The sequence below is a fragment of the Artemia franciscana genome, chromosome 10, assembly GCF_032884065.1.
Source record: "Artemia franciscana chromosome 10, ASM3288406v1, whole genome shotgun sequence".
Lineage (NCBI taxonomy): Eukaryota > Metazoa > Arthropoda > Branchiopoda > Anostraca > Artemiidae > Artemia > Artemia franciscana.
In genome coordinates, this window is record NC_088872.1 from 25,137,968 (window position 1) to 25,149,973 (window position 12,006).

At 37.6% G+C, this 12,006-nt stretch overlaps 1 protein-coding gene across 1 annotated transcript in view; it reads right to left on the minus strand.

Annotated features, from left to right (window-relative positions):
* The window catches only part of LOC136031967 (NADH dehydrogenase [ubiquinone] 1 alpha subcomplex subunit 8-like), a 60,299-nt gene extending 53,180 nt beyond the window's left edge, over positions 1–7,119 (minus strand). Inside the window, exon 1 of the mRNA XM_065711982.1 lies at positions 6,936–7,119. Within this exon, the coding sequence (XP_065568054.1) occupies positions 6,936–7,064 (129 nt within the window). The 5' untranslated portion in view covers positions 7,065–7,119. The remainder of the gene's footprint in view (positions 1–6,935) is intronic.
* Between the last annotated feature and the right edge of the window lie 4,887 nt (positions 7,120–12,006).

Sequence of the window (12,006 nt, forward strand, 5' to 3'; positions counted from 1 at the left end):
CCTAGGATATTGCTAATACATCCCTTTTATAACCTGTGTGTATATAGTGTGTTTCGATTTAGTCCCCCCCCCCCCAATTACCCTGAAATATTCACCTTAATACTCTAAGCATTCCTTAGATATTGCAGATACTGTCTTTTGACTACCTGCATGCACATAATATGTTTCAAACAGTTCAACGCTGCCCTCACCATTCCCTGAAAATTTTGCTAATAGCCTACCTTTAGCATTAGCAACAGTATAGTAGCAGAAGTAATAGTAGGAGCAGTGGGAGTTATAGTAGTGGTAACAACAGTGGTATTAGTAGTAGTAGCAGAAATAGTATTCATGCTGTGCCTTTTTGGTTTAGTTCAACATCCTCTCCTCATACCCTTATAGCTTCAATTTAATAATTTAAGACTTTTTTTTAGATAATGCTGATATGCCTTTTTAATAGACTCCATCCACATAGTGTGTTTTCATTTAGCCCAGCATCCCCCATAACAGTCCCTGAAAGACTCACATTAATACCATTAGCCTTAGTAATAGTACTACTACTACTGCTAGTAGTAGTAGTATACAACTAGTGTATTTTAATTAGTTCAACATGCCATGATGCTTCAACCTAATACTCTAAGCTGTTCCCAAGATATTGCTGGTACACCCTTATGAAGACCTGCATACAGAGTGTGTTTTAACTTAATTCAACACTGCCCCCAAACAACCCTGAAAACTTCTTCTTAATATCCATAGTCTTAGTTGTAGCAGTAGTATTAGTATGCATACAGTTCCTTTTGATTGGTTCACCATCTCCCCAATATACACTGAAAGCTTCAACTTAATACTCTAAGCTGTTCCTGAACTACTATGCCCATTTAATAGCCTGCATCAAGATAGTGTGTTTTGATTTGGTTCAACATCCCCTCAATATTCCCTAAAAGTCTCACTGTAATATCCTTAGCTTTGGTAGTACTATTAGTAGTAGTAATATCCTGAAACCTTCTGAAATCCTGAAAACTTCTTCTTAATATCCATAGCCATAGTAGTAGCAGCAGTATTACTATGCACACAGAACCTTTTGATTGGTTCGACATCTCCCCAATATACACTGAAATCTTTAACTTAACACTCTAAGCTGTTCCTGAACTGTTATGCCATTTAATAACCTGCATCAAGATAGTGTATTTTGATTTAGTTCAACATCCCCCTCAATATTCTATGAAAGTCTCACTGTAATATCCTTAGCTTAGGTAGTACTATCAGTAGTAGTAATATTAGTACCAGTTGTAACCGTATTAGCAGTGGTATGCATACAGTGCCTTTTGGTTAGTTCAGAATATCCCTTCACACATCATGAGACTTTCAGCTTAATACCCTAGGCATTCCTACGATATTACTCATACACCCTTTTGACAACCAGTATGTATATAGTGTGTTTTGATTTAGTTCCAACATTCCCCTAAACATTCTCTGAAAGTTTCTCCTTCATGACTTTAGCCTCATTAGCAGTCATAGTAGAAGCAGAAGTAGCATCAGTAGTTCCTGAGAAATTACTTATATGCAATTTTGGCAACCTGAATGCATGAAGTGTGTTTTGTTATAAGTCAACATCACCCTAAAAGTTTCACCTTAATACCTTAGCCTCAATAAAAGTAGTATTAGTAGCAATAGTTGGTAATATGTACATAGTGCCTTTTTGGCTAGTTCAACATCCTTCTCAATATTCCCAGAAAATTTCGAGTTAATACTCTAAGAAGTTACAAAGATTTTGCTTCTATCCCCTTCAGACAACTTGCATATACAAAGCATGTTTTTATTCAGTTGAAACTCCCCCCAAATATTGCTTAAAATTTCACCTTAATACCATTAGCCTTAGCAGTAATAGTTGTAGTGGCATACACATTGTGCCTTTTGGTTAGTTGAAAATCCACATCAACATACCCTGAAACTTTAAACTTAATGCTCTAAGCCTGAGATGTTGCTGATACACCCTTTTGACAATATTTCCTGCTCTTAGTGTATTTTGATTTAGTTCAGTATCCCCCTAAACATTCCTTGAAAGCTTCAACTTAATAACCTTAGCTTTAGCAGCAGCAATAGTTGTATTAATAGTAGTAGCAGTATGCATATAGCACCTTTCATTTTTTTTTAACATCCCCTTAAACATATGTTGAAAGTTTCAACTTAATACCCTAACTAGACCCCAAGACATTATTGATAAATCCTTTTGACAACCTGCATGCACATAATGTGTTTTCATTTACTTCAACATCCTCTCAATAATCCCTGAAATAATCACCTTGATACTCTGAGCTATAGTAGTAGTAGAATTAATAGCAGTAACAGTAGAAGTAGCAGAATGCATATATTGCCTTTTGGTTAGTTCAACATCCCCAACTGCAAACCCTGTAAGTTTTGACTTAATAGACCAAGCTGTTCCTAAGATATTGCTGATATGCCCTTTTGGCAGCCTGCATGCTCAGTTTGTTTCAACTTTCCCCTTAACATTGTCTGAAATTTTCATATTCAAACCCTCAACCTTAGTGGTAATAGTAGTGGTAGCATTACTAGTAAATAGAGACAGTAGAAGAAGCAGTACTAGTAGAAGCTGCAGTATATACTTATTGCCTTTCAGTCAGTTGAATATCACTCTAAACATGCCCTGGAAGTTTCAGCTTAATTCTGTAATCTGTTCCTAAGATATTACTGATAGGCTCTTTATACATGGAGTATTTTGATTTCATTCAGCTTTCCCCTCAATATTTCCTGAAATTTTCACCTTCATATGCTTAGCCTGAGCAGTAGTAGTAAGAGCAGTAATAATAACTGTAGAAGTAGTTGTATTAGTAGTGATTCTCTATTCCAATTCTTATTGCTCCACTAATCACTAATATGTGAAGTTGTAAGTAAGGAGTAACTCAGCCCAATAGTAACTGAAACTCTAAAAAATGTAAATTTGGTAAAAAAAAAAATCCTTAAAAAGAATAAGCCTTTTCTGCTGATTCCAAATATGTAGAACTTATTGAGTTTAATGGTACCCATCAAAAGCCAAGAGTCTCAGACAATTTGTCTGATTTTTGAAAAAGGGAGATACATCCCCAAAAAGTTGGGATTCTAGTAATTCCTAAGTAGTGCCAGTAGTAGCATGCACATACTGCCTTTTGTTGAATTGAACATCTCTCTCACCATGCCCTGGAAGTTTAAATTTAAGACACTAAGCTGTTCATAAGATATTGATGATACCCATCCTTTTTAACAGTTTATATGCATACAGTGTGTTTTGACTTAGTTCAACTTCCTCCTCAACATTTCCTGAAATTTTTTACCTTGATATCCCCAGTCTTAGATGTAGTAGTTGTCAGATGTAGAAGCTGTGGCAGTTGCAGTAGTGTGCACATATTGCCATTTGGTAAATTGATTATCCTCTCAAAATTCTGTGAAAGTTCAAACTTAATACCCTAAGCCCTTTTGACAACCAGTATACACATAGTCACTTTCAACACCCAAATTAACATTCGCTGAGAACCTTACCTGAATAACCTTGGTCTGTTTGGACACTAAAGATTAAACATACCTTACCCTTACCTTAGTTCCTCCTGTGCCACCCAGGGCATCCAGAAAGAGCTGCAAATCATCCCTCATATGAGCTGCAGCCAGATGTCTTCTTATTGGGGTTGGACTGTTGAATTGATAAACTTCAGGTCCTGCTGGTATGTACAATGAAGTGTACTTTTTGGTTTTCCTCTTCTTCAGGTTCCCTCTGGTTACTACTTGAGTACTGTTCTGGGGAGTCTATCTTCCGCCATATGGATAACATGTCCTAAGTAGTGTGTCCTTTGCTGGTGTATGATATCTGTTACCAGGGGCTGATACATGATAGAGCAAACTGTCTGGTTAGTTATATGGTCCCTCTAGTTAATGTTCAGTATCCTGCAAAGACAGTTGTTCTCAAAAGTGAGAATCCTCTTTTCTTGCTGTTGGTTCAATTTCCAGCATTCACAGCTATAGAGGAGGGCAGAGAGGATGTTGCTGTTGAACAGCCTCAATTTCAGTTTCAGGGAGTACTTTTTCAATCACTGAACTGGCTTTAGTCAATTAAAAGCTCCACTGGCTTGTCCAATCCTAGACTATACCCCTTTTTGCTTGATCCAGTTTGTTTGACTGTACTTCTAAGGTACCTGAATTCCACTACTTGCTCTACTGAATTATCCCCATGCTTTATGCCAAGTTTTGAGTTGCTTGTTGCCATGCTCTTTGTCTTGTCAAACCTAATCTTCAGTCCAAAAAGACTTGCTTTCTCTCATATGACATCAAGAAGCTCCTGAAGCTTTTCCTTGTTTACCTCAATCAGGGTGATGTCATCAGCAAAATCTAGATCTGCTAGTCATTTATTATTGCATATTTGAATCCCAAATCCTGTGCAATATCTGAGCACTTAATGAATAACAAGGACAAAAAGGAGGGGGGGAAAGGACATATCCCTGTTTGACACTAGGCATGATACTGAAACACCTTGTATTTCCTTCATGGGGCCAAACACAATGCTCTGTGTTTCCATATGGTGCAATGATCAGGGATACCAGTTTATCTAGAATGCCATAGTGTTGGAGGATTTTTTACCGTGACTCTCAGTGCATTGAGTCAAAGGCTTTTTTAAAATCCAGAAAGACAAGGTACATCTTTTGCCTCCATTTGTTGCATTTCTCAATCAACATGCACAGGGCATACATAAGGTCTGAGCAGGAACAAGATGGGCAGAAGCCATGTTGTTTGTCTCTCCAGTGCTTATCTAATGCTGTCTGGATGCAGTGGGGGATTATCTGTGAGAATAGCTTCCCTGGGATAGAAAGGAGGCTGATTCCCCTCCAGTTATTGCACCTTGATGCATCTCCTTTCTTGAAAAGCTTAAGGAGTGTGCTTTTTCTCTATTCTTCAGGGACTTTCTCTGATTTCCATATACATGCAAAGAATGCAATCCACACCTTTATGCAAGCACCTAAAGAGGTCCTGATCATTTTTGCTGATATCTTGTTGCTTCCTGGTGCTCTACTGTTCTTCATCTTGCAAGTGGCTTGAACTATTTCTTTGGTTGATGTCTCTTCTTTGTTGATTGAAGGTCCAGGAAAGAGGTTGTGGGGGTGTCTGCTGTCTTTGGAGGACTAGATCTAATGAGAACTTTCTCAAAATGTACAGCCCAAGCTTCAGAGATTTCATTTGGGGCTGTGAACATCTTGGCATTTTTGTCTTTATCTGGTCTGTTTAGGTTACATTGGTACCCAATAATTTCATTGGCAATTTTGTAAACAGCTCTGGAATCACTGCACTTGGCTGCTTCTTCTGTCATAGCTGTCTTCTTTTCTAGAAAGTCCCATTTATTTCCCCTTGTGCTCTTCTTCACTAGCTTGTCTTGATGTTGGTATAGATGATTTCTCAAGACTTTACTGCAGTCAACTCTACTGTTTTGATGACATTGTTTTAATTTCCAACATTCTTCAATGAGGACCCCTGTCTTATTAGATAACCATTATCTTTGGGTCTTTTTTGTGTCCAAGCATTTCTAGTGCTGTCTTGTTATAGGCTCAAAGTGCATGCCTCAGTGCTGTCTGGTTATACACATGCTCAAACTAAAGATTTCATGATACAAAATACCATATGTTAGCAATGGTCAAATTGAATAACTTACAGCATCATTTTTTAGTCTTAAAATGCAAACTAGAACCATTCAATTTCTAATTGAATGAGGATTTTGCAACCAATCCTTCTATACAAAGAGCCTTGGTGAAAAAAAGAAGAGTAATACATTGTTTCTTCTTTGGTCTTTACTTAGGCATTGCTATTGTCAGTGGCATAATTTTTGTCAAAATCCTGGGGTGGGGGCAAAGTTGAAAGCAATTTTCCAAAATCAGCCAAGAATGACAATAAAAATAAGGCTATTTGGTACTACAAAGGTGCTTTATAGTACTATAAAGGTAAACTTGTACTAAAAGAAAACTGAACTGTTTCTGTAAATGCTTGAATTATGCAGGTTCATCTTAGTTTTGACAATATTTTGTAAGAAACTAAGTCTCAGCTGGGGAGGGGGGCAAATGAAAGGTCTGGGATAGCCAGTTGCCCCCTAACCCATAGCAAATTATGCCCACTGTTCTTGTACTGCATATGTTGAGTAACTTTCATTGAATGGTAAATTAGGTAAATAGTAAATCACAGTAAATTTCATTGAAAAAATAATTTTTTTCTGAAAATAAGAGCTGACATAGCCATGAGGATAACCTAGTCCAAGACAGGCTATAGCCTACTTTTGAGAAAAAAAAATCATCAGAGCTTCAAAAAAAAGAAATATGCCCTGGAAATATTTTATTTTCACTAAGTACATATGCAAAAAATCTTATTAGTACCTTAAAAACTAGCTTTATGTCTTTACAGTCTTATTTTATAACATAGGCTTTAACAAGTATTCAATGAATTGTAAGCCCATTTCCTTGTTTTTTTTTCTAATTCTTGTTTGTTTTTAATCAGTTTTCATCAATTATTATGTAACCCTTTTTATATAGACTAGAGCTATATGAGACCATTAGAAAGAGGCTTGCAATGTAAAATCAAAAATTTAAATAAAACCAAGAAAAGGAAACAAAAATACCTTCCTGGGACATAGTTTAGCCTGTAGACTCATCCCTGAAAGTTTTATTTTCCTAACCTAACCCATTTCTGAGATAGCAAGAAGTCAATCAACTAGAATTTTACCCCTCTCTCTAATAGTGTTACCAGAGCCTACTGTCTATGTTTAGGACATAAAGCCTACATTCTAGTGAGGGTAGGCCTAATTGTCCAACATTAGGCATTGTCTGAGTAATGGAGGTTTGACACAAACAAGAGATACATCATACATTCTCCAAAATTTACTAACAGCCCAGAACTCTAATTTCACCCTAGGCCTATAGCACAAGATCAAAACTTACATTATTTGCATTCTCACAAAAGCTTCCCAAGTGGAATCCTGCAGCCCTTAAGTATGGATAGGATATGTGAACTTCCGGGACTGTTAACTCCTCTTTACTAGGAAGGCTGAGGTCCTTAGTCAAAACCATTTTTTCTCTTAAAATATTTTTTTGGCAGAATGTTTGAACCTATGACGAATGTCATATGATCGACAAATTTTACATTATTTCGGCGCGAAAAAATTTCTGATGAATTCCCTGTAATAGAATTTTTCATAACATACAATCGAAATCAACAGCAGCCCCACGGAAAAAACAGAAAGCAAAAAACTAATTTAACTTTTATCCTCGTTTGAAACGTGTATCACATCAGATTACTTCGCATAGCCAGTCAAGAATCAATGACGATTCTCTCTCTTCCAATCTACTGATTCTACCCACAGAGAATATGAAGAACAAGGACAAGATATCACTGGCTCCTCAAAAGTAAGTGTAGACTTCTGCCTTCTATCAGCCAACGTAAATCAAATTACTAACCAAATAAATGAATTAAAAAGTCTAATCATAAGCAGTGCAATAGCGCTACCTAAATAAAGAGCAATTTGGACACAATTTTTTTTTTTTGGTTTTAGACCAGGGCACTTCGTATCGAAGGAGTTGTCACATAAATTTCAAAAAAAGGCTCATTCGATTGGGAATTGAAAGGGCTAGTACCCTTTTTAAGAGCCGAAAGCGATTGGAGGGCAACGAACCTACCTCCCACGTCTACCATTTCTCCAAAAACATCCTATCAAAACTTTGAGATAGCCATTTTGTTCAACGTAGTTGAAAGGTTCGGAAATTATGTTTTTGAGGATGATGCCCCCCGCTACAGCACTTGGGGCAAGGTTTTTAAGTTTTGCCCTGGGAGTATATAAGATTTATATAGAAGGGATGATCTTTTAAACTTCGGAGTGGCTTATTGAATTGTCACTAAGAAGTTTCAGTGCCATTTTTGAGATTCACAGTGATGGGAGGGTGGATGCCCCCCACGCTTTGTATTTTCCTGAAATACATCTCATTGAAATTTCGAGATGGCCATTTGTTGTCGTGAAAATTTCGAGAAACGCTCATTCGATTGAAAATTGAAAGGATTTTCGCCCTTTTTAATAGTCGAAAGTGATTGAACTACTTTACCCTTAGGGTAAGGGTTGTAAGTTATGCCCTGGGGTTATAAAAGGTTTGTATAGAAATGGTAATGGGTAATCAGAAGTTCTAGTGCCTATTTTAAGATTCAAAGTGATCAGAGGGTGGATACCCCCCAAAATGCATCTGATAGAACTTTTGAGATGGCCATTTGCTGTCGTAGATACTTCGATAAGAGCTCATTTGATTGGAAGTTGAAAGAGCTGGTGCCTGTTTTAATAGTCGAAAATGATTGGATGTCAACTAACCCCTCCTCCCACGCCCCACATGTCCTCAAACACATCAAATCAAAAATTTGAAGAAACCATTTTGTCGAACTTAATTGAAAGCTCCGGAAATTAAGTCTTTGAAAGTGACCCCCCCCACAGCCCTCAGGGAAAGGGTTATAAGTTGTGCCCTGGGGTTATATAAGGTAGCCTGTATATATATAGAAAGGGTAATCTTATAAACTTCGGAGGTAGTTACCCTCATTAAGATCCAGAGTGACTGAAGGGTTGATACCCCCCCCCCCACATACACCCCTCGTATTCTCCCGAAATGCATCTGATCGAAGTTTTGAGTTGTCCATTTCCTGTCATAAAAACTTCGAAAAGAGCTAATTTGATTGGTAACTAAAAGCGCTAGTGTCGGTTTTAATAGTCGAAAGCAGTTGGAGGGCAACTACCCCCCCCCCCTCACACGCCCACCATATTCCAAAAAACATCCAATAAAATTTTTGAGATAGCCATTTGTTCAACGTATTTAAAAGGTCCAGAAATTCTGTCTTTAAGGATGACAAACCCCTCCCCCCAGAGCCTTTAGGACAGGTTTGTTTACGCACTTGGGTCATTTAAGGTAAGTCTGATAGTATAAAGTTCGAAGGGAGCTTATTAGATAGGTAACCAGAAATTCCAGTGTTCTTTTTAATATTGAAAGTGGTCGAAGGGTGGATACCCCCTTCCCCAAACCTTGTATTTTCTCAAAATACATCTGATAGAAATTTTGAGATGATCAATTGTTGTCGTAGAAGCTTCGAAAAAGGCTCGTTCGATTGGAAATTGAAAGGGCTAGTTTCCTTTTTGTTGGTAAAAAGTGATTGGCGGCAGTGATGGATTCAGGGGGGGGGGTCGCAGGAGGCGCACGCCCCCCTGACATAGTGGTGGATTTGTGGTCAGGACAGCTTGCCCTGGTTTGGGTTAAAACAAAAGGGATTTTTGTAATTCCTTTGAATAGTTGAGTTTTTAATTATTAAGAATGTTTGGTTTTGCCAACAAGTTTGAAACAAGGTTTCGGTTATTTGTGCGGTTTATATAGAAAGAATGATCGTTTAAACTTCAGATGGGACTTATTGGATTGTCAATAAGAAGTTTCAGTGCCCTTTCTGAGATTTTGAGTGATGGGAGGGTGGATACCCCCCTCCACAGCTCGTATTTTCCTGAAATGCATTTCATAGAAATTTCGAGATTGCTATTTGTTGTCGTAGAAATTTCGGACAAAGCTCATTCGATTAGAAATTGAAAGGGCATGTGCCCTTTTTAATAGTCGAAAGTGATTGGAGGGCAACAAGCCCCCTCCCCCCCGAGATCCATCAATTCCTAAAACACAACAAATCAAAATTTTGAGATAGCCATTTTGTTCATCATAGTTGAAAGGTCTGGACATTGTGACTTCGACAACCCCCATACCTTCTCAAGACCAGAACATGCTACGCACTTTACTGAAGAAAATAGATATGGATTGTCAGTTTAGTATATATATATACTGATATTTATTCCCTATAATTTTAATAATTTTTTTATTTATTAAAGCCAAAAAGTTAAAAAATTTTAGCCGTAATTAGGAGTCATATTTTAGGAGTCAAAAGTGATTGGAGGGACGTCCCAAGCCGATCATTCCCTAAAACGCATCCAATCGAGATTTTAAGAGAGCTGTTTTGTTCATTGTTGTTGAAACGTCCAGTATTGGGATGTCAACCCCCTCATAGTCCTCAGGACTCTAAAGACCCCTCGATCAAAATCTATGGGGCAGCCTCGAGCGAAATCTCTGGAAAGAAACATTTCGTCGTCTGCTCAGTTCCGCGATGAGCCTGGATGCGGCTCTAACGTGCAACAAATACAAGTATGTACAAATACTGTAAGTTAGGTAATTCGGTCATTGTTCACACATAATAAATGTTACTGAGAAACGTATGCATGTTTGAACTTTACTTTCCAAGAAGAAGAAGGGTATTCAGGTGAGCCTTTCACAGAATGTTGAACTAAACCAAAATATGTTATGTGTATAAGAATTGTCAAGCGTACAAGACAGGAGTAACTGAGTATATTACTTTGGAAAGTTCAGGAAATAATAAGGGAGATGATCAAAAAGACATAATTTGCATGCTACAGCTACCACCACTACTACTACCCCACAACTCCATTTACAGTATTAAGGGGAAATTTTTCAAAATATTGTTAATTTGGGTTTTCAGAATTTTTCAAAATTTTAAGAGTTGATTCGGGTATTAAGTATACAGTTTATCAAAAGAACATATTAGCTATATCATAGCAAGCACTAATTGTATTAAGTTGAAACTTCCACGACTTGATGAGAAAGATGATCAACTGACCAAAAGGCAATAGGTTAGTACTATTGCTGCTAGTAGTATTACCGCTCTTCAATACTATTACTAGTAATATCAATGCTACTACTGTAACTACAATTAAAACTATGCTCAAGGTCATGAAAGGAAATTTTTTAAGAAATTTTGAAGGGAGAAGATTAACTGAATCAGAACAGGCCCTCTGTATGAAAGTTGTCAAAAGGATGTAGCAGCAATATTTTAGGAAAAGTTAAGTGTGTGGAGTTCAAACTAACAGGGCTTGTTGTGAGGGTTGTTGAACTAACCAAAAGAAAATATTTTCATCCTAATGCTTCTGCCTCTACTCATACTATTATTGCCATTACTATTATTACTACCTTTATTGCTGCTACTGCCCCTAAAGGAAAGGGAAGGATGTTTATGAAATTTTATAGTGACTGAATGTCAAGTAGCGATGAAGTTGCAGAAGCACTTGTTTCCGTAATAATATGTCTTGCTTTATTACAAGTCTTTGTTAGCGGAATTAACTAAACTTTGTTAGTGAAATTAACTTTCAACTGAAAGTAAGGGGCAACATTAAAACTTAAAACAAACAAAAACTATTGCGTATAAGAGGGGGTTCATACCCTCGTCAATGCCTCGCTCTTTACGCTAAAGTTCGAATTTTGTTCCAATTCTTTAAAAGATGACCCCTAAATCACAAAGACCGTTTAATTAGAATAAATAGCTCTTTCCAAAGTACTAAAAAAACTTTAGCGTAAAGAGTGAGGTATTGACGAGGGGCCGAATTCCCTCATAAACGTAATAGTTTCTGTTCGCTTTAAGTTTTAATGGTGCTCCTTACTTTCAGATGAAAAAACCAGTTTTTTTTAATTTAATTTCTGATCGTTTTTTGAATAATACTGAGAAATCCGACCCCACCCCCTTCATGGAAAATTCCCTTCCCCAAGAAAAATTCCTCCATGGAAAGATCCTCCCACGTAAAACCCCGACCCGCGACCCCCCACGCCAGAAAAAAACCCTGAAAACGTCAGTATACTTCGCAATAACCTATACTGTATGTAAACAATGGGCAAAGTTCACAACTTGCCGCCCTTCCCCTGGGGACTCTGAGGGACTAGGTCGTCCTCAAAGATGTAGCTATCATATTTTTCGGCTATGCTGAACAATATGGCTATCTCAAAGTTTTGCTCAGGTGACTTTGGAAAAAAATAGGCGTGGGAGGGGGCCTAGTAGCCCTCCGATTTCTTGGTCACTTAAAAGGGGCACTACAACTTTTAATTTCCGTTAGAATGAGCCCTCTCGCAATATTATAGGACCACTGGGTCGATACAATCACTCTTGAAA